The sequence below is a fragment of the Drosophila eugracilis genome, unplaced genomic scaffold (assembly GCF_018153835.1).
Source record: "Drosophila eugracilis isolate 14026-0451.02 unplaced genomic scaffold, ASM1815383v1 contig_616, whole genome shotgun sequence".
Classification (NCBI taxonomy): domain Eukaryota; kingdom Metazoa; phylum Arthropoda; class Insecta; order Diptera; family Drosophilidae; genus Drosophila; species Drosophila eugracilis.
In genome coordinates, this window is record NW_024573499.1 from 243004 (window position 1) to 270878 (window position 27875).

The 27875-nt window shown below is 42.4% G+C and overlaps 5 protein-coding genes across 12 annotated transcripts in view; 2 read left to right on the forward strand and 3 right to left on the reverse strand.

Annotated features, from left to right (window-relative positions):
- Nucleotides 1-15526, reverse strand: part of LOC108116019 — a 24442-nt gene extending 8916 nt beyond the window's left edge. For 5 of the 8 annotated variants that reach the window (XR_001772814.2, XM_017227706.2, XM_017227705.2 and 2 more), the window contains exons 1-2: nucleotides 15399-15526; nucleotides 1435-2152 (exon numbers count right to left, since the gene is read on the reverse strand). Coding sequence is in view for 7 of the 8 variants with exons in the window: in XM_017227706.2 (XP_017083195.1) it covers nucleotides 1435-1987 (553 nt within the window). In the remaining variant the exon portion in view is untranslated. The other 3 variants (XM_041819342.1, XM_041819341.1, XM_041819343.1) reach the window with 3 other exon arrangements.
- Nucleotides 15527-17798: 2272 nt separating this feature from the next.
- LOC108115955 (putative defense protein 3) lies at nucleotides 17799-19478 on the forward strand. The gene is made up of 2 exons (XM_017227592.2): nucleotides 17799-18285; nucleotides 19323-19478. Exons 1-2 carry the CDS (start codon nucleotides 17852-17854, stop codon nucleotides 19393-19395), a joined length of 507 nt encoding a protein of 168 aa, XP_017083081.1. The 5' UTR covers nucleotides 17799-17851; the 3' UTR covers nucleotides 19396-19478.
- Nucleotides 19479-20784: 1306 nt separating this feature from the next.
- On the forward strand, nucleotides 20785-22166 carry LOC108116101 (probable phosphoserine aminotransferase). The gene is made up of 3 exons (XM_017227823.2): nucleotides 20785-20894; nucleotides 21049-21725; nucleotides 21784-22166. Exons 1-3 carry the CDS (start codon nucleotides 20850-20852, stop codon nucleotides 22154-22156), a joined length of 1095 nt encoding a protein of 364 aa, XP_017083312.1. The 5' UTR covers nucleotides 20785-20849; the 3' UTR covers nucleotides 22157-22166.
- Nucleotides 22167-22189: 23 nt separating this feature from the next.
- Nucleotides 22190-22924, reverse strand: LOC108116104 (guanosine-3',5'-bis(diphosphate) 3'-pyrophosphohydrolase MESH1). The gene is made up of 3 exons (XM_017227824.2): nucleotides 22780-22924; nucleotides 22363-22707; nucleotides 22190-22306 (listed from the first exon to the last, which is right to left on the reverse strand). The coding sequence occupies exons 1-3, from the start codon at nucleotides 22855-22857 to the stop codon at nucleotides 22190-22192; spliced, it is 540 nt and encodes a 179-aa protein (XP_017083313.2). The 5' UTR covers nucleotides 22858-22924.
- A 127-nt stretch (nucleotides 22925-23051) lies between these two features.
- Nucleotides 23052-24499, reverse strand: LOC108115945 (cytochrome c1-2, heme protein, mitochondrial). Its single transcript, XM_017227581.1, has 2 exons — nucleotides 24373-24499; nucleotides 23052-24276 (listed from the first exon to the last, which is right to left on the reverse strand). Exon 2 carries the CDS (start codon nucleotides 24159-24161, stop codon nucleotides 23127-23129), a length of 1035 nt encoding a protein of 344 aa, XP_017083070.1. The 5' UTR covers nucleotides 24162-24276; nucleotides 24373-24499; the 3' UTR covers nucleotides 23052-23126.
- Between the last annotated feature and the right edge of the window lie 3376 nt (nucleotides 24500-27875).

Consider the following 27875-nt stretch of genomic DNA (forward strand, 5'->3'; position numbering starts at 1 on the left):
ATAATGGTGGCTTCTACAGTCTGCTAGACCGCCGGATACCCAACTAAAGGTACCCCGTGGCTATAATTATACGGCTAGTTTCTTTAAGGCGTGTTAAATAAACAAAAATTAGTTCTAAATTAAGTCAATAACTTTAGTTAAATCTAAAATGGGTAATGGGTAACCATTATATACCAGCTCCTACTCTTTATAGTCGCTTTAGGAACTTTCAAGCATTTGGGTCACACAAGTGACGGACTCGGGGTTATCCCATCTGCGGGTATTACTTATGCATTAGCAGCGGACCCACATCAATCGACCCCAACGTACCCTCGACTGCAAGCTGCCAAGAGGAAGATGGCGCAGCATCAGCAGTCCACAAAGCTTTGCTTACGTTTTTTCCCCAGATGAGTTTTATTTGGTTTTGGTTTCCGTGGCGCTGCTGCAGTGAGGAAATACTGTGAAAGTGTTGACAAAGTGGCTGCCTGGGGGCTGTTGCCGCTCTGCTGTGGACCAAGTCCGTGACCCGAGGCCAACCTTTGATAGCCATAGCCGTAGCCCTACCAAAAAGCGATTACCCAATGGCCAGACTCGGGCCATATTTCAACCGGAGGAAGGGCCTAAAATCTGACTACAAATTGCACATGTCAGGCGAGCCGAGGGCCCACATTAAACAGACTGAACTGCAACAGAGCCGGCATTTATAATTAACCGAACTGGGCCGAGCCATTAAAGCCAACTTTGCTTATTTCGGCACCATCATTAGGCCTCCTCGGCGTACGAGTACTAGAAAAAAGCCATGCGAGTACATGGAAAACTTTTCACATTCTGACTAGAACCCACTGCAGACAGGCCATTTAAGTTTCGGATGAGAAAACTACTCTAATGCGAGGAAGGAGGGATGACTACGAGGCACGAGCCCAAGCACAGTGGCTTAAAAGCTTTCGGCAAATGGGCTTGCAAAAAGTCAAGGAAATTATATAAAGAAAATCCATGCGGCATTCAAAAAAACGCTTTAAGGCAAGCAGCTTCTTGGGAGTAAGTTTATAAAAGGCAAAAAAGTGAAGAACTGAGTTCAAGGTAAGATCTGAGGACTGACTAAAAGGATTCATTTGAAGTTATAAAGTAAATGCTTAACCCATAAGACTGCACCATTTACCACTTTCATTGCCCTGGCTATCTCTTAGATACAAAATTCGTAAGAGCTCATCAGATAGGCGATAAAACTTAGCACTTATCAAGGCATTCAGAACTTAATGTCACTGTAGGACTTATGCAATTGCAATGGAATTGCCGGCACAGACAGATGAACAAAAGACTGTCAAGGCAGGCGCATGTACATATGACACCTCGATGACGCCATTGCGGTCCATTTCCACATTCCTAACTAAGGCTAAGCCCGTCGTAATCCCGCTGACTGGTGCAGCATTCTTATCTGAGCCTTGGACTACTTACCGAACTCTGGCGTTGTCGTCTCCGGACCCGCGCTAAAGGCATTCACGGCAAAGAAATTATCGCCATCATCGCCGAGCGTCAACGGCGGCAGCAGGGCAATAACGGAAATCAGGCACAGGACCAGGCCGTTAAGGCGCTCCCAGCCCGCACCCATCATCCTGCGGCCGTGCTTCATCGGAAGTCGGAGGCCAAGGCTCTTCCGCTGATGCCCCACGTTGGGCGCCATTAATATGGTTTGCCTGTTATGCGTTTTCACGGTGGCGGTGGCTACCACGTTGCCTTTGCCTTTGCCTCCAGTTGTTGTTTTTCTGGGCGTGGCTGTTACTGGTGTTATACTCTCTGGTTTGAAGACCAAGTTGGCTTGGCAATTGTTGTTACTTCTGCTGTTGGTGGTCAAACACTCAGCGTCTGTGGCCTCGTCGTCTTCGTCAGCTGGCTGCTGCTGCTGCTGCGTCTCACATGGTTCGCGGGTCTCGCGCCTCAGGGGCTGGCGGCCCTTGAACGTGGCAGCTCCTTGACGGGGCCGGGGCTCTAGAGCCCCATCTAATCTCATATTATTCGATCGTCGTCGTGCTCCTCATCCATGCTGCTCCGGACTATATCAATTTGCACACTATTGCCCTGGCTCCTCTCCTTTTTTCCCTTTTTTTTTTTTTGTTTGGCCCTGTTTCCTTCGGTGGCGTTTGCCCTCGCTTCCGGTTCACATCAAAGTCTGTCACTGCAAGAAGAAACGGAAAATGGTTTTGGGTTAGTGTGTTTGGTGTTCGGTAGTTTTGGCTTTGGGGGATTCAATCAGGGGGACAAAGCCGGGCTAATCACTTTGCGGCGTGTGAAATTACAAACCGTTGTTGAAACAATTTCCGAAAGTGCCACCAAAAGTCTGTAACTGAAACCGAAATTGACACATAGTCGGCTCCACCCATGCCGCCCATTTGGGCCAGGACTAGGAGCAGGACGAAAACTGTCACAGCTGTGGGCGGCGTTCTGGCCTTTTGCCACTGCAAACCAAATTGAGTGACGGCCAATTTGTGTGTCTATGACAGTTAATTGGATTAGGCGCACCCACAGCCACCGGCGAACGGATGTGGACGGTCTAAGTCCATTGTGGAACCAAAAATATTGCAGCATTTAATTAAAATCCATTCTCCATTATATGATCTAATTGCATGACAATGATTTGTGCGCTGTGGCTGGGCAGAACACAACCGACCGATAAATAAATCATGCATTTCAGAACATGCAACGCATGTTAGGCGACAAGTGGTGCTTGTTTAGTTAGTCAGCGATTATAGGCCACGTCAGGGTTTGTGGCCAAATAGTGGCATTCGTCTGCATATCTGGCTGAAACATGCACTCCAGCCATGTTGAATGTATGCCTCAGGCTGAAAGCAATACAATTTATTGGCCAAAATAAACAGAGCTTTTCAAAATTAATAACAGTCACGTTGAGGGAAAGCTTAGCCTTGCAGCTCTTAAAGGCTTTAACCACAATTGTTTTTAGAAAATTTATGCAGTCAGCTTCACAGACTTCAAGTCAGGAATGTAACCAAAAGCCACGTTAATGGCCAAATAATAAACTGCAGTTTGGCCAAATAACTGGCAACCAAAACCACACGTTGGCCTAAATAAGCATTGCTGACGAACATTAATAGCCATCCTGTTCAAGTGAAGCTCGTCTGCTTTTGAGGTCTTAAAGCGTCCGCACATCTATTTATAAAGATTTGTCAAAAGAATGCCAACCGCAGGTATTTTTAGAAATTCGTCTACGTACAAATAGTCCTTGGCGAGAGAAGTCTATTGTCTTGGGCCATTTATATACATGCAGTACACGTACTTATATTTGAGATCAGGGTTGCGGTTGAAGTATTGCATTGTTTTATTAAAGAGGCAGGGGAAAAAGTGAATTAGGAAACCTAAATTCAAATCCTTTCAAGGATCAAAGCAAGCTTAAATTGAAAATCCAGAAGCTACCTAAAAGTATGAAACTGTCCGCAGTGCTATTTATAAGGCTTTGCCAAAAATGAAGGGCTAATCGCAATTGCTTTTGGAAACATACACTCATAAGAGCAGTCCTTGACAGGCAAATGCCTTTGTTTTGGGCCTTGGTTACAAGCCAAATGAGCCAGCTTTGGTGCTGATTTGAGAATAAATGCTTTCGGGCACCCGAGAGAGACGTTGCCAGGATTTTCCAGCCAGGCAGACAGTGAAAATCCTCATTCGGTTGTAATTTATGCTCACTCGCAACGAATATGTAACACAAATTCATCGGTTTAAGCCTGTTTTGGCCTCGGTTTGGGCATAGGTTTCGGTTTGGGTTTAGGCCTCTGTTACGTTTACGATTACGGATATGTCCCATGATGAGAGGGGAAGCTCGTAAACGCGTGACGCAGCGAAGCGTATGTGATGTACAGGAAACATGTTGCATATTTATGCCAACAAACATGCACATATGCCAGGCCCGATCTCCGCTTGCAAAACGAGGAATTGTTTTTCGTTTTTCATAAATTCATGCGTTGTCAATTGGACGATGAGTATTCATTACATGGCGTATACGCAATATATTCCATGTGACTGCCTTCAGTCCCCAAAACTGTGACAACGGGGGACTTGGGGGTTTAAGAGGATGACAAAAGAGGATTGCGGCACTGGATGGTATGGCAATGGTGATGTTGATGTTGATGTTGATGGGACAAATGCCTGACACATGAAAGGCAACCACGAACAAGGAAATTACAACCATAATATCAGCAACAACAGCATCTGCGGCAACGGATGTCGTCCCAACTTTGCGGGTACAGTGAAAGTTCCCACATCGAGCACGCCAATCCAGTCAAGTTTATCCACTGCCACTAGCAAAAGTTCAATTTGCTCACTAATTACTAATTACTGGAGTAATGAAATCAAATTGCAGTTCATTCCATGGCACTTCTTTGTTTTGCTATGCCTTTGTTTAACGGTCATGGCAGACAGTTCACTGTACTCGTAATATACGTTAAAGAGGGGTAGCTCATAAACTGAGAAAGTAAATTAAATATTTCTTACTAATAAAATATTTCACTTTGGATTTTAGTACAGAATTCGGCAGATGCCGCTTTCTGCTAAATTTATATTGCATTCTTGTCAAAGGAAATTATTAAATCTCACTTTATTTTCAAATTAAATTGCTCAAACTATGAATTCACTGTGGCACGTTTGCCGTGTTTTAGTTTTGCCGGCGGCTGTACCAAATATGAGACAACGTGTCGTATGCGCAATACAGGCAACACTAATCAGGACGAGATCGTGCTAATTAACATGACACAAGCATAAATCATAAGGCAGGTGGCCGGATGACCCATCCGCCAGTCTCCCGGATGTGTGGCGGTTGGTCCAATAAATACTTTCGGGGCCATTGTTTTAGCATAAGCCTCAAGGACACGCGCTTAGGGGTGTAAAAATAAGAAAATAAAACTACAAACAGTCGCAAAGAGCCAATTCAGAAATTCGTGCAATAAATTCAGCAAACAATGGCAAAGGACACACATGTGCCGAGAGCCCATGTGTGTGTGTGTGTTTGAGTGTGCTCGTGTGTGTTGTTCGAGTATTTGCAGTAACAACAATGCATAGTCAAACATGGCTAAGCCAAACAATGGGCCCTTCCACATGGAAAAGCCAGCGGAACGAGGGCAAACAGCGCCAGTCCAAGTGGGCTTTAGCTCCACAGACGCCGCCAAAACGAAACGCACTCTGGCTAAGCGCCAGCCGGATAGATACTCGGTTCCGATATAGATACAGATGTAAACGCCGATACAGATACAGGCGAACTCCTTTAAGGGGAATCACCAATTAAGGCAAATAAGTGGATTCTTTGCAATGGCCTAAGCAGAGCGCAGTACTGTTTTTAACAGCGAAAGTTCTTAAGTTCTTAAAGTTCTCTTCTTTCCACCAGATTCCACACCATCATGCAGTTTGACTAGGAATTAAAAAACAAGCTCAACGAGGTAGGCCATTCCATATTCGGACCATTATTGGCTTAGTTTTGGACATAATACTGAGACTTTGAGGAGAAAATCTGAGATAACCAATTTGCGCATTTTTCATAAGGGGTAACATCATCTTTTTTTTTCAAAAAATGGCCAGCATTTGACATTTTTAACTGTAAAAGCAGTTTGTCTAGGAATTACAAAACAAGATAAACGAGGTATGCCATTCCATATTTGGAGAATTATTGGCAAAGTTAGGGGAACAAACCTACACCTGTTTGGTGAAAATCGGTAAATAAAAGATTTCGCATTTTCGATAAGGGGTACCATCTTATTTTTTGGAAAAAATGGCCATATTTTGATACTTTAAACTGTGAATGCAGTTCGAATAGGAATTTAATTTCGAGTTTAACGAGGTATAACATTCCATATTCGGACCATTATTGGCTTAGTTATGGACATAATACTGAGACTTTGAGGAGAAAATCTGAAAACACTAATTTTCGCATTTTTCATAAGGGGTACCATCATCTTTTTTTGCAAAAAATGGCCAAATTTTCGCAATTCAAACTGTGAATGCAGTTTGACTAGGAATTAGAAAACAAGCTCAACGAGGTATGACATTCCCAATTTAGACTTTTGTTGGCTTAGTTATGGGATAAATACTGTCATTCATGAGGAGAAAATCGGGACTAACAAACCTGGCACTTTTCATAAGGGGTACCATCATCTATTTTTGTGTAAACGGCCATTGATTGCCTTTTAATGGCAAATTATTTTTATATAATTAAACAACCTTTCTAACACTCCTATTTATATATTTGATATGTTTTTGTCTGACATTGATGTACTCTTAATTTTGCTAATGAAATGTGATGTATGTTTCATTAATTGACACCCTGAAATGTGTCACCGAGCCAATGTAAATACGAAAAAGAGTAAACACATCATATATAGGCGACAAGAAAGCGTTGAACAAAAAAACAAAATGAATGTTCACTTAATTTGATTACATTGCAGTTTGTCAATGCAATTTCAAGGCTGAAATAAATAGATTTCATAGAGGCAAAGAAAAACTATAGCCTATAAGCGTATGAATTTTAGAGGGCCGACTGTACTTGATGCATTCTAAACTTTATTGATTGCTGATGGGAGCAATCTTAGTGCAGAATCTAAAGACCCGAGCCAAAATGCAGTTCGTTTCGCATATTTTAAGCGGCCCTCCATCGACTGAGGCCAGAATCTTTTGCGAATGCGTGCTATTACAGCAATTATTTGCCAAGATTTATGTGCTCGGAACAAATGGCTTGGCATTTGGCTCACAACCACATACAACAAGACTCGAGTGCCAGCCAGTGACTCGGACAAAGGACCAAAGGACGAAGACGGATAACCGCACCATTGCTCTTGGCCGACCAGTAAGACACCCACACAAAGGCGCCCCAATGTGCCATTTAATGGGCCCCACGGACTCGACCAAAGCTAATAGAATCTGCTCTTATTTTATTTGAATAACACACAATCGCATCCCCAAAATAAATCCAGCTTGCGGCTACAATTCAATGATTAAATCAATATTTCAATGTCCAAAATGAAGTCGAATCGATTAGGGACAATGAATTTATCTTCATAAAAATTGGTTTGAATAATATCCAAGGTCTCAGTGGAATTGGAAAAGAACATTTTTACTTATGCTAAAATTTGGCTAGGGTTTATCGGAAGGATAATTTATGTGATATCTAAGTCCTTGAGATTAACTAAAATAATTAAAAAATATCTACTCTCAAACGGTAATTACTTACATTTTTATGAATTTTTACATTTAAGGCTTTTTTATTAAGAATAAAATTGAATCCCACTACATGAACTAGTTTTCAGCACAAGCCACGAACTTAAGCCAGCCCTGCCTTAAGCCTCAATAATTAAATCAATGCTCTACCTTCCAACGAGACCTCAATTTGGGGCCAGTGATTGAATTGGAATTTTCAGAATTAATTAAACCAAGTCAGATATGAAAGTATGACGCTGAAGGTAAAAATGCTGAGAGCAATGAAATTTGCTAATTGGATTGCCCTCAACTCTTGCAAATTTCAGTGTGGCAAATTGAATGCGTACGAACCCGCGGGGAATCGCTCGGAATTTTCTGGTTTGGCAATGACGATGGCGATGGCGATGGCGAAAATTAAACTCAAATGAAATGGGCGATTGAGCAATCAGTGGGCAAGAACATCGATTGGAGTCGATTACAGGTCATTGGATGGCCATTCCTTTGTCCTGGCCTCCAAGTGTCGGAGGCGATGCATTTCTGTGGCCACGCTCCATGAATCAGACCCCCGAGGCTCACTCTTCCCCAAAGGTGGAGTAATGAAAATTGAAAATAAAGGAACAATGATGTCGTGGCACCTTAATTGGCCCAAGTCCTGGGAGAAGCTTCCCTTAGTGAGCTGTAATTTCAATTAAAAACTTCTTTGGCAGTTGAAATGAAATTGCACGCTCCTTTGAGCTCACTAATAGAATTACTACTGTGTGTATATTAATATAAAAATTCACTTGTTAATTCGTGACTCATTCCAGTTCACTTGCCCCGTAAAATCCAGAGCATTTACCTTCGCTTACGTTTGTGGCAGAGTGTGAGTAATGCTTATCGCATTCATGGCTAAATTACGTTACATTTAGTTTTATATTTCAAATGACTAAGTGTATGTGTGTGTGTGTGTGTGAATAACGTATATTAAAACTCAATTAAATATCGCATGTTGTCAAATGGCCCATCGCAGTATGCAGCGAATAGCGAACAGCAAACAGCAAACGAAAAGCAAGCGCGGAAAATTCCTGGCTGCTGTTGCTTCGCTGCGCCTCATTATGAATTAATTTAGGTTCGCATTTCATTTGGGCGGCGGGAAAGACCCGGATTACTAAGTGGATATACGAATGCCAGGCCAAATATGAATGAATTATGATCGCTGGAACGAGGCGAAACTGTTGAGCTTCGACCAAGTCCTAGCAGTAGAAGCACGTGGATGGAGGCTTCGCAGGCGGAGGCGTCCTCGTTTGCTTTCGGTTGCCATGTGAAGGGCAATAAATAAAATGGCGAAAAATGCGAAATACAATAAAGTATTGCCAGCAACCAAACAAACAAAGGTTACAACGTCACACTGAGGGTAACAATGTATCGGAATTGGGAAAAAGGCTCTGGATTTTACACAAAGGCCATTCTATTTTTAGAAAAATTCTCCAAATTCCTATTTATTAGAGACCCCAAGAATAGATATTAATTGCTGATCAAATGCCTATGATAATTGGTGTCAGCAGAAACTCGTTATAAACCTGGCACATGTTTACCTCATTACAAAACTTGTTAAATGTTTATAAAAAATCTGTTTATTTCGAATTTCCTACATAGTTCTCAACTAAATAGAATAATTTATATAATTAAGTTTGCCTTTTGGACAGTGTACTGTGACGACGACGACGACGACAACAGCAAGGCGACTGGCGAGCGGAAATGGCGTGAGTTGTACACGTTGTAGGGGGCGTGTGCTGAAGCTTCCCCTGCTCCCAGCCACCCATTTCTCCCTCTCTCATCCTCCATTGTTCAGCCCCATAAAAGCAAACGCATTGAATCAAAGGAAATCACGAAACATGGCGTGGCAAGCGGCGGTTCCTGCACACTACCTTTGACTCCATACGAAAAGGGTAGCTGGCCTGGAAACTTCTGTGCCGCCCCACCGCCCAATTAGCCCACCAGCAAAGGCACGAGGGTCGTGTCTTAAATACTGAAAAACTGAAAACTGAATAAAGAGCCGGCCAAGATTTGCAGCTTGTCTTGCCAGCGGATGTTCATATATGTATGTAAGTTCCATGCCCTTTGATAATAAATAAACTCGGGGCTTTGTCGTCGGGCGGCGCTTGCCTCTTGCCATTGTGCATTTCCGTTTCCGCTGATATAAAGGCAGGGGGGGGTGGGGGGTCTAAAATGAAGAGGATGTGGGGGCGAGTTCAATGTAAACGGATTTCCATCGAGTTGCCATTGCAATTGATTCCAGCAGTGGCCCGGAGTTGATGGCAGTCGATGGGCAACTTTTAACCTTTGCCGCCTGACACATTATAAATAAATGGTTTGACTTTGCGCTTGCAGCTGTCATATATACATATATTTCGGAGTGCAAATGCCACATAACAATTGTGCCTGATTCCCAATGTCACCCATACGCCTCGTGTGCCCAATGCAATATCACCCATACGCCCGGTGTGCAGCCAACCAAAAGCCAACCGAATGTGAGCCCGGTTAATGAGTTTCTAATGCACGCAACGAGGCGTTCAGTGGGCGATTGTACAAAATCAGATATGTCAGCATGTCACACACCCCGGGTAATATGTACATTTTGTGATTCATCTGGTGCCCTTTGTCTGTGGAAAATTCAAAGGGGAAATGAACGGATATCACTTGCCGTTCTCTGTTCGATCTATGGTGGCCCAGTTTTATTCTGGCGTTGATTTGCGGCGGCAATTTGAACTCAATTTCCCGAACAAAAGAAATTTTAGCCATTAAATTCGCTTGCCATGCAAAAAGCCATCAACAATGCATCCGAAGTCGCATTTGCAATCGCACTGAAATTCCCAATCCAAAGCCCAGTGCACTTTGCCCGTGTCGAGCTAACGATAAATGTTGCAAATTCAGCCACGTTATAGCCAGCCAGACAGACAGACAGAGTCATGGATAAGGACAAGGATGGGCTTTAAATTCAGAGATACCCATTGAATACTCAAAATACTTCATGGCATAGGAGTTCCCTTTAAGTTTTCTATTCTCTAAAGATTTCTAAAACTTAATTTATGGAATACCTTTTCATTTTATTAGCAAAGTCTTCATGAATCAGGAACTAATGTTATCAGATTCAATTAATTCATTGCCTACTTCCTATCCTGATTAATGGAAACTACACCATCCCATTAGCTAGTAGAAACTGAACCATAAATCTGGATATACCCAATAATACCCATCGACTTCTGGTTTCGGCATGCATATCCTTTGCTTCTCTGCCATTGCCCGCCGGATGCGATTGCGGATGTGGCTGCGCTGGGATGGCGCTTCCAGAAATCGCATGAAAGTGCTGCAATATTTAACCTCTGCGTCGTGTGCAGGACACGTGCGAAAAGTGGGGCTTGTGCATATGGAACATGGCACATGGCACATAGCACTATACATACGGGTATAGGCTGCTCACACACCAACTTGCAAGGCTAATGCGATTTGCCCGAGCTAAGCCCGGGAATCCATAAGCTCTGGAATCCATTTAGAGGAGCATGAAGTGGCGCTAAGCGGCTGCCATCGGTCATTTTAATTGCTCATAAAATGTGCGGAACGCACACTCAATTGATCACGCACGAAAAATATGTACTTATATGTGTTCTATATATATGTTCTATATAAAGAACATCGTCTATAAGGTGCCGTGCACTAAGAAAAATTATGTTTTCCTAATCACCCTAATTTCAATATGGACAGCAACACAATCTAAAGGGTTTTAAAATGTATTAGTGCATTTTATTATTTAACACAAGTTGAATCTCATAATGGGTTGTTATTTATTTTTTATTATTATTAAACTGAGCTAATTCTGAATTCATTGGCAAAATTGCTAAAGAAATATAAGCGAACGACATCTTCTATCTTTTGCTAATAAATTTAGATTCGAATGGCCTTGGTCTGCTGACTCTGACTTTTGAACTTTTATTTAGAAGCTTTGAGATATCGGAACGTTTTGTTTATTTGGCAAAACCATAGCTGCTGCGGAATACGGACTTAATCATATAATTTTAAGCAAAAAGCACACAAAGGAAACTAGCTAGATAAATAATACTTACACGAAATGATAACCCCTTTAGAAATATACTTAAGGAATGCACTCTTTTTAATCACCAGTTTAGTTTTATGAAGAACTAATGTTTCCTTCTATTATATATCAAAACCGAAGGCTTACATTAATGAAACATAAACGAAAGCTCGACAGCGTTGAAGTTCTTTTTAAAACTAAATCGAATGCTTAGAAAATATCTCTCAGAACCTGACTTAACGAATCCGACTGAACGAAGAGAAAGCTTTGACGCCAGCAGGCAACAGATCTACACTAAACTTCAAGAAGCAATAAGGAACGATCTTTATTTACATCTAGCCACTTATCATCTATAATCCTGTTGAATGAAATCAAACCAATGTTTTTCCTAGTGTAGGACTCACCAATCGGAAAAACTGGTGTAGGGGGTGATAGACTGGCATATGCACTTGCCATGACATGGTTAATGTGACAACGACTGTTTGCACAGTTTGCTTAATATTCCACACGTGCAGCCGAACATACATACTCGTATATACGAGTACACATGTGGAAGGGTCATAATGAGGGGCACTTGGCGGTGTCAGAAGTTCAGCCGGTCGACTTCTCGACTCCATGACTCCTTGGTTCTGTGTCATCAGCAAAACGGGGCCAGTCGACCGCTGGCAATTGTATTATTTATCCAGGAGGTGGGACTTACACACACACACAGACACTCAAAGCCCTAGAGATGGTCACCCGCACAGGCAGGCCTTTAGTTATCCTTAAGCTACTTAAAGGATACACAAACACACACAAACACACGCAGATGGCAAGGGGCTAAACACAATTTACAGACTCACCTCAGCCAAATTAATTAGTGCAATTATGCTAACCACGCCTGTGGGAGAAGCTGTCAGAGTCTGCAAGGTCCTGGCCATCAAGTATTTGTCCAAAAAATTAAGTATACGCCGTGGTTACTAGCTGTACTTAATCAAAAATTGCGGTCCACTTCATTGGCATTCATGCTGACCCACCACAGCAGCAGCCATTTACTGAAGGAAAATCAAGCCGAAACTTTCTAGCGAAAGGATTCAAATGTCGAAGTGAAACGATTTTACAAGCAGCCAACCCAACGAACGGCAGCCCGACGGCGGGCACAAACAATTTATCTTCGCAGCTGGAGGAGCTGGCCTATAAAAATGGCAATCATTATTATAGTCATGTACCAGGCAATGGGGCGTTACGGCAATCAACGCCAGCGTCCCTAGCAGGGCTCCATAAATAAGCGCACAATTTCAATTTTCAACAACGCCCCAAAGGAACACACACTCAAACTGGAACTGGAACTGGTACTCGAACCCATACTCATCCTGAAAACCGGAGACAGACGCAGGCCGCATCAAAGATTATATGGTATATGGCATACCACGGTATATGGTGTGGCGTGGTGTGGTGTGTGTATTTAAATGCATATTTTAATAGCCATAAAGCGGGCAGCTCCTTGGGCTAAACGAGAGGACGAGTGGATCCCGAAATGCCATCGGGCACACTTAAAGGCCTCCTCGGATACGGATTCCGAATCCAATTCCAGCTCGGATACGGATACTTGGCTTGGCCAGGACAAGGCCGAATGCGCAGCTAAAACAAGAGAAGCCTCGCACGGAAATGTAATATATAAATTATAAACGCAAACTGTGCGACAAGGATTTCTGGTTGGGTTTTCGGTTTTCTCTATTACTTGTCTTATTTTCGTTTAGTTTCTTTTTTTTCGGTATTATTTCTGCCGGTCGACATGCGATTTTGATGGCAAATGATTTGGCAGTTGCAGGCGAAGGAAGTGGTGGGGGTTGGCGGGTGGCAAATCGAAGCATAAACGGGCAAATCGAGCGAGCACATGGCACATGGTGCAAGTCGAAGGTCAAGGGTCATGCCGGCAGTCGGATCTCCTCGAAATTTACTGCAACACTTGCCGCCGGCCCTAAGGCATCTTTTACTTTTAGTATATTTATAGGCTGGATGGGAATTGATGACGTCTCCATCGAGGCACTACCTGCCACGCCCTTTTCCCCCTCGATTCACCATCGCTAGCTCCTCGATGTCATGCCGCATGCAGATTGTCGTGCAGCAAGTAAACGAAGTAACTGCAACGGCTGACACTTCACTGGGAAAATATTAATCGAAAAGCGAAAAATCTTGAAGTTATATTTTCTATTCTTTCTTTACAATAAATCCTGAACATTTTTTGAAGTGAACTTTTAAAACTAATTTACAGAACTTAGGAATTCTCAAGCAGATTACAAGATCTATTTTTATTTAATCAACTTACTATGACCTTTATCCTCCTTTATCCCCCTCCTTTAAGACTCTATAAAAACAAGCTTTAAATCTTAAAATTAAAATTTAATTGAACTTTTAGAAGCAAATTTTCGCTTAGTGTGTGCGATGGCAACTGCCGCAAAGTCTGTGTTACCCGGAATCGATCCGAAGGAGGAGCAGCAGAGCTCGAGTCCTTATAACTCCACCCTACTGTGCATGTGCACACTGGCGAGTGTGTGAGTGGGCCAGGGAGTGTGTTAGTGGAGGCCAGACTATATGCCTATGCCGTATCCTTACGCCTATGAATATGCCACGCGATGTGATTGTGAATGCGAAAATGTGACGACGCCAAAAGGAAAGTTGGAAGGACCCCGAGTCCGGGGCTTTCAGCTTTTGGTTTGGTTTGGTTTGGCTTGGCTGCTGGCTTCTCTCGCTTCTGGGCCAGGATGACGTAGTCCTCCGGCTAAAGTGTGTTAGTATGCCTGCCCTTCTGACTTGGGGTTGCACACTAACACAGACACACACACCCATACAAACGCACCGAGGGTGCGAAGGGGCATTAAATGGTTCGTGTTTTCCTTGGCTTTTTTTTATATATTTTTATTTTTGCCTCATCTCGGTCGTTTGTCGCTCATATTGGGGTCGCCTGACGGTTCATACTTTAAAAGCGCCATTTAGTCCACAGCCAGCTAAATTATTAAAAGCAAATCCAACACAAACACACAGGCAGTTCATTAAATTCAATGTATGCAAAATAGCGGCAACAAATGCGGCAAAAGGCAATCTCAAGCCACCCCATCGCCCACTCGACCATCCAGCTGTTGTCATTTTCGAGCCACGAGACCCAAAAAAAAATGTGTGCAAGACAAGCTCATCATAATCATATGCTTCCTAATGCACAGAGGGAAAAACAGTTTGTTTAGGTAGTTTTTCTCACATCGAGTTCGAGATGAACTCGTTATTTCACCATAGCTAAAGGATATTTCAAATTGTATGTTTTTCAGCACTTCTTAAAGATTATTTACCAATATTTTCATTTCAAGTGATAGATATTAGTCATTAATCTTTTATTCACTGAGAAATATACAAGAACTCATCATTAATCTAGATTGAAAGTCCAATCAAAGAACCTCAAATATTTTCCAAATTAAAAATTACATTGCCTACTTTCAGGCACCAACCTTATGTGTGCTTTTTTCGAAAAGTTTTTGATTCAAACTTTGGTTTGTTGTTAACAAATTGAACTAACTGTATAACTACTTCGGTATGGTTTTTCTCTGTGTAGAAACTTTGCTGCGCAAATATGTTTCGCCAACTTCAATTTGTGTCCCAGGTAGTAAGTTTTACAAGAGTGTGTGTGTGTGTGTGTGCTTTAAGGGGCATGCCGTGTTGCTGTCTTAGTGTGTGTATGTGTGAGTGTTGGGTTTTTTATGCGTCACGTGAGAATTTCCTTTATTATTATTTGGCTTGGCTGCCTTAGTACATATCACGTATACGCAACGTATAATTCCACAGAAAGGGCATTGATTTTTTTGATTTGCTTTCGGTTTCGCCATTCCCCCATTCCGTTTATTACTTTGATTGCTTTTCACTTGTTTTTTAAGCATGGATACTCTGCAGTTTGTGCTTTTCTTTGCCCTGCTCAAGCAGAAAAATATTTGCTCGCCAGCTTTTTGTGTTTTTATTTCTTCGTTTGTTTGTGTTTGGCACTTTTTGGCGTTTTTTTTCATTCTTATTCTTGTTGCACGCTGTTCGGTTCATCAACACAGACACACACACACACTGGCACTCAAATACACACTACCACACACTCACGCACACAGACGCGCGCGTAAAGAAATATACTACTAAAATACAAATTGCTCACAATTTCCTCTGCTCTAGTTAGTGGTTGTTGTTGTTGTTGCTGTTGCTGCTGCTGCTGCCTCGCACTGTTTTGTTTTTCCTTTGATTTTTCTCGGAAAATTCCACGACCACGCGCTACAACGTCTGACCACGTTCTGAATTGAATTTTACTCCGCCTTGGTGGAAAATGCGAATGTCGTGTTGGTGAAAAGTCTTTGGGCCAAAAATCACCATCAAGCGGCTGCCGCTTTTCCTCTCACAGGACTTGCGCTCTGGCAGCCTGCAGGTGACACACTTTTCCGCGCCAACCGTAGCCGATGAAGTGGATTTTCCGACCTCTTCCTCGTTTCTCGTTCCCAGCCCCTCGTCCTTTTCCCACAAACTTCACTATTTACATGGCACATCGGTTTAAGGCGGCTGGCAGTTTTCCTTCGTTTCCCTACATTTTTTTTACTATACCTTAGTTTGAAGTGAATTTCGCATGCATTGCCTGGAGGATGAGTACATGGAAAGAAATTAAATGTTAATTGTTTTAAGATTGTATAGTTGAGAATTCGATCCGGAAGAGTGGGGATATCTTAAAGCCTATAAGTTGAAGACTTCATGAAAAGTCAACTTCAATATGTAATAAAAAGAATTCTTTATGATGTTCCTAATTAATTCACATTTTCGGTAATTTTCTTCTCTGTCGCGTTTCAGGAGTTCGTGTGATGTGGCACAAATGTCATTTACAATGGCGCAATATTTTCGGGATGCTGCTGCCCAGTCCAGGGAGTTGAAAGTTCGCATTTGGCGCATCCATAATGAATGACATGATGTCCTTTCGGCCAGCCTCGTCTATCGGTTAAAGTTAAGCTGCCCGGGTTAACTGACCTTTTGTAGTGCGGCGAACAAGAAATGCAAATAAAAGCTGCAGAGTTCAGCACTGTTTGCACTCTAAACTAAATGCAATCTAAAATAATATTTATCGCATTTCTGGACAAACAAATTTTCAAAAAGAGTAAACAATTTAATTTATATGCACAAAGTTGCTGAGTCTGGCATTTCCAATTTAAATATTTAACCGAACATTTTAATTAATGAAACGAGTTTAAAATTGTGTTTGCTCAAAGTGTGTGTGGTGTGTGTGTGTTTGCCGTTTTGAGGCGGCAATTTCTAAGCAATAAAAGAGCGTTTTGTCCAGCAACGTTTTATTAAATTAAAATCTGTTTGCCATTCGGATGGCTGTTTGCATGCGAGGTAAGCGAAACTAAAAACACAAATTAAAGTAAACGGACATTATTTACATTTGACTTAATTTATAAAGGCAAATGTATATACATATTATTACAGTTTGATTCTAAACTTATTTATTTTGAAGCAGATTTCGAATTAAGAGTCAACTTAAATCTAAAACTAAAGTGCTAACTCAATGATTTCATTTGTATTCCAACAGCTTACAGCTGTTGAAGTTATCTCCCTTGCCAAAAACTAAATTAAATTTAATATTTTGGGGGAAAGAGGTGGTGGAGGTAAACCATATTCCACCGAGAAGCAGCGTTGGTGGATCCCAGAAAGGAAACCGCCGAGTGCAACTGCGAATGCGAAATGCGAAACGCAGCGGATTCAAAAGAGGAAAAAGCAAAACAACCAGAAACAAAAAACCGAAAATGAAAAAATGAAAAAAAACCGAGGCAAAGCCAACTCAATTCAGCGAAATCAACGCCAACGGCGGCTGCCTGTCAATTAAAACATTAAAACGCGCTGAAAAATGCACAGAAAAGGCGCAAAATAAACAAACGACGGAACATTGCAGTCGGCACAGGCAACATTTTCAGCGATTAGAAGCATAGAATTTCGCAATGGAGCACTTAGAGCCAGAGCTTGGAAGCCAGACTTCAAAACCAAAATCCAAAACGGCGGCTCAGGGGAGGGACTAATGTGTGACCCAGTTCGGATCACTGTGCAGGAAAGGAACTATGTTTTGGCCATTTGCTTTTTGATCATTAAAAACTGGTTGTTCGCAGCCAGCTGAGCTCCCGTGTACATTTGTGGTCAGATAACTAGCATCACTGCTGCTCGTAAATAAATCAAAATAAATCAAAAATGATTCATGCCACAGTGAACTACCAGCAAGCATCTGTCAATGATTTATGTCCGCCGACACACAACATTTGTTCATTCAAAATTAACCAAAATAATGATTTACTGATGAAGTTGATTGCTTTGCAATTAAGCGATTGATGCCCCTTGAAATTCTTTAAACTTTTATTGTGAAATTAATTGAACAGAAGACAAGATGCTATCATAGTTCCCTCAGCTGTGGGTATCACTCGATTTCTACCGCCCGCCCAAGTCTTCGGCGGCTGCGGAGCTTTTGGCATTGCGGCGGGCTTTATAAACAGCCGGCGATGACGGCGGCGAGCCGAGTTTTACCATTAGATTAGCCGAGCGCGCGCGCATTTTCCCACGATCAGGAAAATCCAAATTACAGCCATGAAGGATCGATTCAACTGGATATCCCTGGAGCTGGTACTTCTAATAGGCACTGCCATAGCCTTTCCCGATGGAGCTCCCGCAGATACGTGTGTGAAACAGAGGGCCAACCAGCCCAATCACGGCAAGGCCAGAACTCAGCCTGCCCACTCGAATCCCTACGAAGTGGTGGCTGATGCCCAGACTTATCACCCCGGTCAGCAGATATCGGTGGTTATATATCCGCACTCGGACCAAAGCACCGTCTTCCGGGGTTTCTTCCTGCAGGCGCGCGATGCAAATTCAAACGAGTGGATCGGGGAGTGGGTGCAAAGCGAGAACACCAAGACTATTCCTGAGTGCTCGGCCATCACGCACTCGGACAACCGAGATAAACTGGGCGCCAAGCTGATCTGGAAGGCCCCGCAAAATAAGCGAGGACACGTCTACTTTACGTAAGTTTAAAGGACGAAAATATTGATAAGAAGGTGGCGCTTTAAGTGCATGAACAGAAAGTTTTCACCAAGTTCAGGAATATATTCATAAACCTTACTATCTAATACCTTAAGAATTTCAAGTTGGTATACGGCTAATTTTCAAGACTCAGTTAATTTAATAAATGTGTGCTTAACGCCCTTTTTTTTGGCAGTTTCAATGAAACACTTTGTCAAAACTGGCTTCGTACAAATACAGTACGTGTCTTCTATCGTCCGTCGCCATCATCATCATAATAATCATCATTATCAGAAGACCCAGCAGAAGTGGTAGAAGGGGCAGTAGGACCATCATTGTGGGCCGTGAAGGGATTCATTAATCATACGCCACGTTGACCCACATAATGTAATGTGCGCATAATTGTCAGGCCGACAAAAACTTGCCGGATAATCGCACAAAAGGCATTATGTAATTGATTTATTTGGAAAGAGCCAGGCGAAAAGAGTCCCCCCAAATCATGGGTCCACAAAAAAGGCATCAAACGGCAAAGACGCCACGCACTGACAACCTCAAAAAAGCCAAAGAAAAGTTGTCAATGCCTTTTTATACGGCAACTTTGTCAAGTTTGTCAGCAGCTAACACTGGCCAACATAAGGGAGTGCCAACTGTGAAATAACCGAACAGAAGTTATCTTTCGGACACTTGTATCATTTATCATTTTACCGAACGAAAATATGCAAATATCAGAATTAATCAAGAACAGACAAGGAAAGTTTATGAAGACATTTCGAGTAAACTTCAAGACTTAAAATCAATAATTGAGTTGTTAGAGTTTGAATGAATGTTTATTAAGTAATAAACTAGGTTTTGATTCCAGCTTAAATGAATGCAGTATAGTGTTGTGTTACCTTAAGTATCATCTCCTGAAATTGTCGAATCATCAATTATTACCTATTTATAGCCACAGCCAAACATTGCATGCAACCCGGCGTATAAATTAAAAACAATCATGACTTGCTCAATGGAGGAATTTACATTTTCACTTTTTCCCTTGCAGGGGCACTGTGCTACAGGAGTACGGAACCTTCTGGAGCGATATCGTTAACAAAGTGCAGGCGGAGCCGCAATAACTGAAATTATGTACTTACTTATAAGGCAGCTGTACCCAAGGCCGGGCAATAAATCTTAAAAACCCTAATTAGTCAAAACGAAATTGTTGTTTGAAGATTTTTCAAATACCATTCCGACGTCTTGGAGCCAAAGGCGCCCCATTGAGCTGTGCAATCAACATTACAGGGCAAAATTATTGACTTTTTGGCTTAACGTTTATGAATGACCAGCCCACATCCGAGCGAACGAACCAGTTCCCACCGCCCGACAACACCCACATCCGCCACCACCACCCACTCTTAGACCGAAATCGAAACGCACGAGCCGAGCACGTTTGGGTTTCCAGACACGTTGGCCAGCCTCTCATTGGAAATTCGTTTTGGGCGTCCAAGTAAATTGGAAACTTTAAGCACCTTTCATGCCGGCTGTGCAAGGCGGCTGCTATAAAGTAATTAGGCGGTCAACGAATTTGGCCAAGACATAGGCCAAGATAAGTATACGTAACATAGGTCTAAAGCACTTCTGATTGCCCTCTTACAATGGCCTTAAATCGGTCTGAACGGATAAGGAATCAGATATGAGTTCGAGGAATTCCCTATCGGCAGACGGTTTTGTTATTAGATTTTATTGCAATTTCTGTGCAAATTTATTGTCATAACTTAACAACTTTATCTTGTTAAAAATTATATCAGTGGTTTTTAATAAAAAACTATAATTATTTTAAAAATATGTATAGTTTATTAATTAAAATTTTTATTCCATAATCAGGCTTTATAAACTTCTGAAATCAATACATTAAGTCATTTTTATGATTAACTGATATGTTTATAAAATATTTCCCTGAATTTCGATTGATTAGTAAACAGGTGCATGGTAAGCCAGAAATCTGGCAAAACATAAACATGTGGTTGAACATATCAGTGCTTCACTGTACAATGCACTCACAAACTTTGCTTGGGGCTTGTTTACTCGACTGCGAATTCAGTCGTTCGGTTGTTATTGTCACTCCATCAAAAAGTGCATGGCAACCCACGGTGGATGCGAGAAGAGGGGTAAACGAGGGGCATGGGGAACATTTTGTTTTCGTGCATTATGCATACATACGTACATACTTATGTGAATATATTCGCCCTGCGAATTGCCGACTTGTTTTGATCGAATTCGCCGTACCGGCTGCCTTTGTCTGGCTTCGTCGATTGTCCAGGAGCGCAGTCCAGAATCAAGATCTTTGAGTAGAATCCCTTCTCTGTACATAATCCGCCCCTGGACAAACTGAGTTCGTTGTCCAGTCTGGCGAGTTTGAGTCTGTTTTTCCGCACGCGTTTTGTTTACTGCCCAGTGACTTGTTGCTGTTCTTTCCGCCGCCTTCGTCTCGTTTATCAGCGATTGCGAATACTGGCTGTTCAACACTTTAGTTAATACTTAGCCGCTTCACAGAGAGGTTGACAGATCGCAGACGCTCTAAAATATTAACATGGTTATCAATTTCGCCGCCGGTCCAGCCAAATTACCCGAAGAGGTCAGTAAAACGTTTGCCAAATCACGTGTCATATCTGTAAAAAGAAAATAATTTATTACAATTACTTGTTTGATGTAATTTAAATTTAAATTCATCTAAATTGCCATCAATCTAACCCACGTTGTATCATATAATAATTACATCATTTTCACAGGTCTTGAAGGAGGTGCAGGAAAATCTCCTCAACTGCAATGGAAGCGGCATCTCGGTCATGGAGATGTCCCATCGTTCCAGCAACTATGCAAAAATCCAGGAGACGGCCATCAACGATCTTCGTGAACTTCTAAATGTGCCAAGCAACTACAAAATCCTGCTGATGCAGGGCGGTGGCACTGGGCAGTTTGCAGCAGTTGCTATGAATTTAATTGGTCAAACGGGCACTGCCGATTATATAATCACCGGATCCTGGTCAGCCAAGGCGGCCAAGGAGGCCGCTCAGTACGGCACTGTGAATGCTGTTCTGCCTAAGCTGGCAAAATATACATCAGTTCCACGTCAGGACACTTGGAAACTGGACCCAAAAGCCTCTTATGTTTACTTTTGTGACAATGAAACTGTGGAGGGCGTAGAGTTTGACTTTGTACCCGAGGTTCCAGCCGGTGTTCCACTGGTGGCTGACATGTCCTCCAACTTCCTGTCACGTCCTTTTGATGTCTCCAAATTTGGCGTGGTATATGCAGGAGCCCAAAAGAATATCGGACCAGCAGGCACCACCGTGATAATTGTCAGAGAGGACTTGATAGGCAAGCATCTGAAGATCACACCATCCGTCCTGAACTTTGAGCTGATGGACAAGAACAGCTCGTTGTTGAATACTCCTCCTACTTTTGGGTAAGTGCAGAAACCAACTATGATTTAGAGAACTCATTGGTAAACGTGTTTCTTTCAGCATCTATGTGATGGGCCTGGTTTTCAAGTGGATCAAGCGGAATGGCGGCGTCGCTGGCATGGCCAAACTGTCTGCAGCCAAGTCTAAGCTTATCTACGACACCATTGACCAGTCCAATGGTTTCTTCTACTGTCCACTGGATGTCAATGTGCGTTCGAGAATGAATGTGCCCTTTAGGATTGGCAGTGCTAGTGGAGATGATGCTCTGGAGAAAGAGTTCCTGGCCAAAGCCGAAGCGGAGGGCATGATCCAGTTGAAGGGTCATCGGTCGGTGGGAGGAATTCGAGCATCCCTCTATAATGCTGTAACGCTGGCGGAAACCCAACAGTTGGCCAATCTCATGTTGGCTTTTTACAAAAACAATAAAAATTAGATGATTTTCATTTTAGTTGTTCGATTTTTGAAATCACAAGAGCCCGCGCTGGCGGAAGATTTCATCCAGCTTAAGTTCCAGATTGGCATTGGTTCCCCGCAGATTGTCCACAACTTTTTTGGCCCATATAAAGTACTGTTCCCGACGTTCCTGCAATAAAGTTTGGTGCCTTTTAGAAGGGGACGATAAAAGTTATATAAACCTACTTCTGTCCATCCTGTAGGCGTATTGACTTGAAGGTCTCTTAGATTATCCAGCTTGTCGGCCAGTTTTATAAGCTTGGCCCTACAGGTTGATTTAGCTGCATTTTCTATTTGTAGACGTTTTCTCTCCTGTTTCTCCAGGGACTTGTCGTCGGTTACTTCCCGTACTAATCCGCAAACATCAGCTCCAAATAGTTTTTCAACATCCGCAAACGTGGCATCCGTATCCTCGACCACATCGTGAAGAAGAGCAGCCATCAGAACCGCCTCATCAGTGATGCATCCTTCCACAGAAAGAATAGTGCTGACATTAATCACATGATTCACATAAGGTGTTTCCTTGGGGTCCTTAAAATATAAAAAACCTGGAATATAATTGTTTGTTGACAGTTATAGATTTATATAGCTAAGAAAGCTTACCTTGCGTCGTTGCTCGCGATGTTTAAAAGCAGCATACTGCAGGCACTCCATAAACTTTGAAGAGGGATAAGTTGCCATTTATAAAAAATAATAAACGAATAATAAACAATCTTCCCAAATCTAGCTTTGCCGGTATTTAACAGAACAGCTGATTTAGCTAACAGAACGGGAATAACCGATAACAGCAACAATGTTGTGCCTATGCAGCCCCGAACTATCGATAACACAATAGCGCGCGCTAAGTATTTCGAAATTCAAAAGCTTTTATTGTATTTAAATTTTTATTAAAGAACATTAACTCTGGTGTGTTAAATGATTATACTGATTTTACGAGGAGTTACAAATGCTTATTCCTTATTTTCGTTCTTGTTCTCGCACTTGTTGCACTCCTGCTCCTTGGCCTTGGCCAGCGCTTTGGCGGCCTCCTCCGCCTCCTTTTTGGCCTGGGCCTCCAGCTCAGGGATAAAGAAGATCTTGCGAGATTTGAGAGCCGACCACTTGAAACGCTTGATATAATACGATATGCCAATCAAGAAGGCCGAAATAAGCGTAACCCTTATGAGCAACAGACGGCGTTCATCCGCTTCCGGTTCCGATGTCCACTTCAGGAAGACACACACATCCTTGGCGATTTGGGCAGCTGAGGCAGCAACATTCGCATCCTCAAACGATACCACTTCATTGTCAATAGCTTTGGCCATGGCAATGGCTCCACCGGAGAAATATGGGTTGTAGTAAAGCCCATCGCGTAGAGCAAATCCGGCAGGAGGATCACAATAGCCGGTAAGCAGGGCGAACACATAGTCCTCGCCACCCTTGCGGGCAGATACTATGTAACTGAGATCCGGAGGATAGGAGCCATTGTTGGCGGAACGGGCTGCCTCCTCATTGGCATAGGGAGATGGAAAATGATCGGACAGCTTGCCGGGGCGGTCGAAGAACTCGCCCTCATCATTCGGCCCATCTCTTACGGTTATGCTTTCCGCTTCGGCCTTGGCTTCCGATTCCGTCAAGCAAACTCCCACCAGATTGCGATAGGCGATGTACTGCAAAGAATGGCAGGAGGCACAGACCTCCTTGTAAACAAAGTAACCACGACGCACGCTCTCCTTGTCCAAGGCAGCCAGCAGTCCGGTGTGATTCCAGTGCTGATGTGGCGGATGCACGCAGTCCGTGGAGGCGTCCACACTGCTTTCCAGGGCGTAGATCAGGAGGCCGGCTGCTCCAGTTAGGGCTCCTAACGCGCCAAGTAACTTGCGATTGCGACCGTAGAAGCCAATACGACCCGTGAAACTCATTCGCGGACGCACTGCTGTTCGGCTGAAGCTGCTCTTGGCCAGCTGGAAAAGCTTGCTGCTCAGATTCCGGAATTTGTTGGCCATTTTACGTTTAATTAAGCTCTTCTAGAAGAACGAATTATTTTTCCTAATAAAAAATGTCAAGGCTCCAGTGTTAGTTAACTCTAGTCAACAGGGTTGTCGCCACGTTGAAGATATTCTGGCGGAATTGTATAAAAAAATTAAACGAAAATCGTTCATTATTAGTACCTATTACATATAACCATTTCAATGGGATCACCGAAAAGATACTCACCTAGGGCAAAATAGTAGACTTGCTCCTTTGATGGCAAAAAATCCTCATTTCGAAGAGAAATTAATATATGTTTTCGTTGTATTGAAACGTGTAAAAGAATTGACATTTTGTACAAAGCTTGCAAGAGCTGACTAGGCCGCAGAATAAATAATATAACTAAGCAAATCTTTATAATTTATCTGATAATTATAGGACCAAAAGAAGTGCCCTTACAGTTCCTTTGATAGCACACATTTGTTCCCATATCTAGAAGATTTGAGTTGATTTGCCTGGAATTAGAAGGGCAGGATGAACAGACATCCCAGGGCAGACTTTCTTCCAAATTAAGCCCAGATCAGACAGATTCTTATCGCCGATCTTTCCCCATAAAGCATATGTAAACCAAAACCCACCCAAATTGCTGTTATTCTTCACAGCTAAAAGGTTGAGTCAACGTTTTTCTTTCTATTGTTGTAACGACCGCCTCCTTCTGCCGGGTTTCTTTCCTGCCCAACGAGCGAAGCAACTAAAATAAACTAAAAAAAAAAAAAAAAATTGAAAAAAAAACAAATGCCAGGGCACTTTCATTTGTTATCTGGCGCAGTAATCTGTAAATCTGTAACAGCCCACCAAACAACGGTGCATACAATATTTCCTAGCCATTCTTCACACTGTGTGACCACGAAATCGTCAAAGTCAGGCCCAAGCCAGCTTTTACAACAGCCAACAGGCATGGGTGGTGCCTGGAAATGTTTTAAAGGGGTCAGAATTTAGTGTGAAGCTTATGCTAAGCAATGCTAGACAATAATGTAGATCAATTTTAAAACACAAGGATCCCAAAAATATTAACTTGTACATTTTTTTTATTATTTTTCATGGCGACAATTAAACAATTTCCAGTCTAATTCCATAACCAACAGTTATAATTTCCAAATGGGGAATCCCCCTTTCCACGCCCCTGGCAACCAATAATGACAATGCAACGGACGACGTCGACAGAGCGATGTAAACTCTTTTTTTTCTGTTTTTGGTGAAAATTTGTACCTGATTTTATATTTCCCTTTTTTGTTACACTGTTTCTGTAGCTGTTTTTCAGCTTTTTTCAGTTATTACGTATTTCCATGTTTACCATATTTTACACGCGCTTACAGATACACGGATACGAATACAGATACAGATACATTTACCCCCGGATTTTCCCTATGTGCGTTTTCAGAGTTCTGCTTCTGCGCAGCGATGCATAATTCCCACTTTTGAAATTTGTGTGCGGTTGTTGTTGTTTTTGTTTTTTGTTTTTGTCTTCTGCGGTGGTGGCTGAATGTTGTTTTTGTTTTCCCCGCTGCTGCTGCTGCTGCCGCTGCGCAATTAATAATTCTTTTCGACTGGCGTGAAATTTTCATAAGCAAGAAAAGGCAGCCAAAGCAACAGCAACAGCAACAGCAACAGCAACAGCGACCGCACCAACTTTCCATGAAAATCTCCGGCCATTAGTAGCAATCGCAGCGCTTTTCACCGTGGAAAACCGCAGAGATTGTGCTGCGACCCCATAGAAATGGGCTCACGTCATGAATTTTATTCAAATTACAAACTCATTAATAAATGACGTTGTTTACTTTAAAGTAGAATACAAACTGGCCATGATTGCTCAATTTCTGTAGTCTTAAAATGTCTGGGATAGGAAATTCTAAGGATATATCCCTGACACTACGATACCTTCAAAAAAGTCCAGTCTAAAAACCGAAATTTTCTATTGGTATTTTTCTTATTTCCTAATATCGATTTTTCGATTAATAATTGTTAAGGATCCGATAAATTGCGCATAGTATTGATCACAGCGACTTGTTAGCTTCAGGGTAAGTAAGTAAGAACGTAAGTTAGTACAGAGCAAAATCAGATATAAAATGCAAGAGATATGACTTATCAACTGAATAATTATACGCGAAAAAGATGGTCCTGCAAATAAAAATACCTGAATGCGGCACAAAAAGTGTGCATAATTTAGCAATAAATGTAAATATTACTGGTCAGCTTCCTTTGGGAGACAAAGCGCCATGCTGCTGCAGTTTCCTGTGGCCTCTTCGCCCAGAAGAGATGATGACCATGCTGATGATGATGCTGATCATGATGATGAACATGTTGCCAGCGGATCGTAATAACGATGAGGCTGTGCTGGCCATGTCCCACTCCTTATCTTGGCAGCACGAAAACCAGAAACAAGAATTATAGACCAAAAGCCAGTTGCAATGCGAGTGCATCTTGCATCTTTGCCACCGATCCCACGTAGGTGTGTGTGTGTGTGAGTGCGGGGGCACTGCATCGGCGTACGTGTATTGGCCTGAGCATCTGTGTGAGTTGCGCCTTTGGCCAGAAGTGAATGCAACGCTACAGCGTTAGTTGCATCTGCCGCAGTGCTGGGCAACGCTCAAACGGCCATAGGGAAATCACAACCAGACCTTGATTTACAAAACGGAAACCATTAAAGCCAAGGGTACCCATTCTAAACGACTTTTATTGGTCACTCTTACGTTTAGTTTCTTAGAAAATTCACTTATTTGCTAAAACATTTTAATACCTCATCATAACTATCTTAAGTCTTAGTTTCCTAAGAAATCTATCAGTTACTGTTCAATATTTGTTTAGTGTAACCTTAGACTCTAACATAATACAAAATCAAAAATGATTACATTGAACATGAATTTTTGAGCAGGTGAACGCATCGAGAACCCAAAACTCTTTGTCCATCGTGAACATCTTTATTTTATGACGTATCTGAAAGATCGTTTTAACGCGTGCGCAGCTACCGTTGAACGCGCACTAAAATCGCATGCGAGAGAGAAATTCCCATATCGCTCTCTTTCTGTCGCTCTTTGGTAAGTATCTTTCAGGTTCTCATTCTCACTGCCCATTTACCGCTCAATTTCGCAAAAACAAAAAAAAAGCTATGCTCCCCTATATATACAACAACATCACGATTTGTGTGTGTGTATGAGTACGGGGTGTCCGTATGACTGTGTGCATGCGGTTTTGCTATGGATTTTTGCAAACATTTTCGCAGCCTTCGTTCGCCAAGAGAAAAGAAGCAAGCTTCAGGAGAAAGATTCAGAGGGTTTGTGGCCAAACGAAGGGGACCAAAAAGGGGAGCAAGAAGATCCAGAGAGGAGCAAACTTCATTATGAGGTTGTAACTGTCTTTTCAATTTCTCGTTCTGCCCGATTCGCTTTGCCAAATGGAGCCTAGAAGATGGATCTCTGTCTCCTCTGGGTTCTCCCCTTCATTCTGTTCCTCCTTTCTGCATCTCTCTTCTGGCCCGCACACAAGCGTGCGCGGCAATTGACGGCTGTGCGTGTGTGTGAGTCCGTTGATGTTGATGAGTTTTGTTTTAATTCTGCTTCTTGACTTCAATTTCTTATAAAGATTGTTTATGTGCACGTAATACAGTGGAGCCTCTCTAACTAGAGCTGAAGGAATTATAATAAAATACAGGAAGAGTTTTAAATACATCTCATTCATTGATACATTTAAAT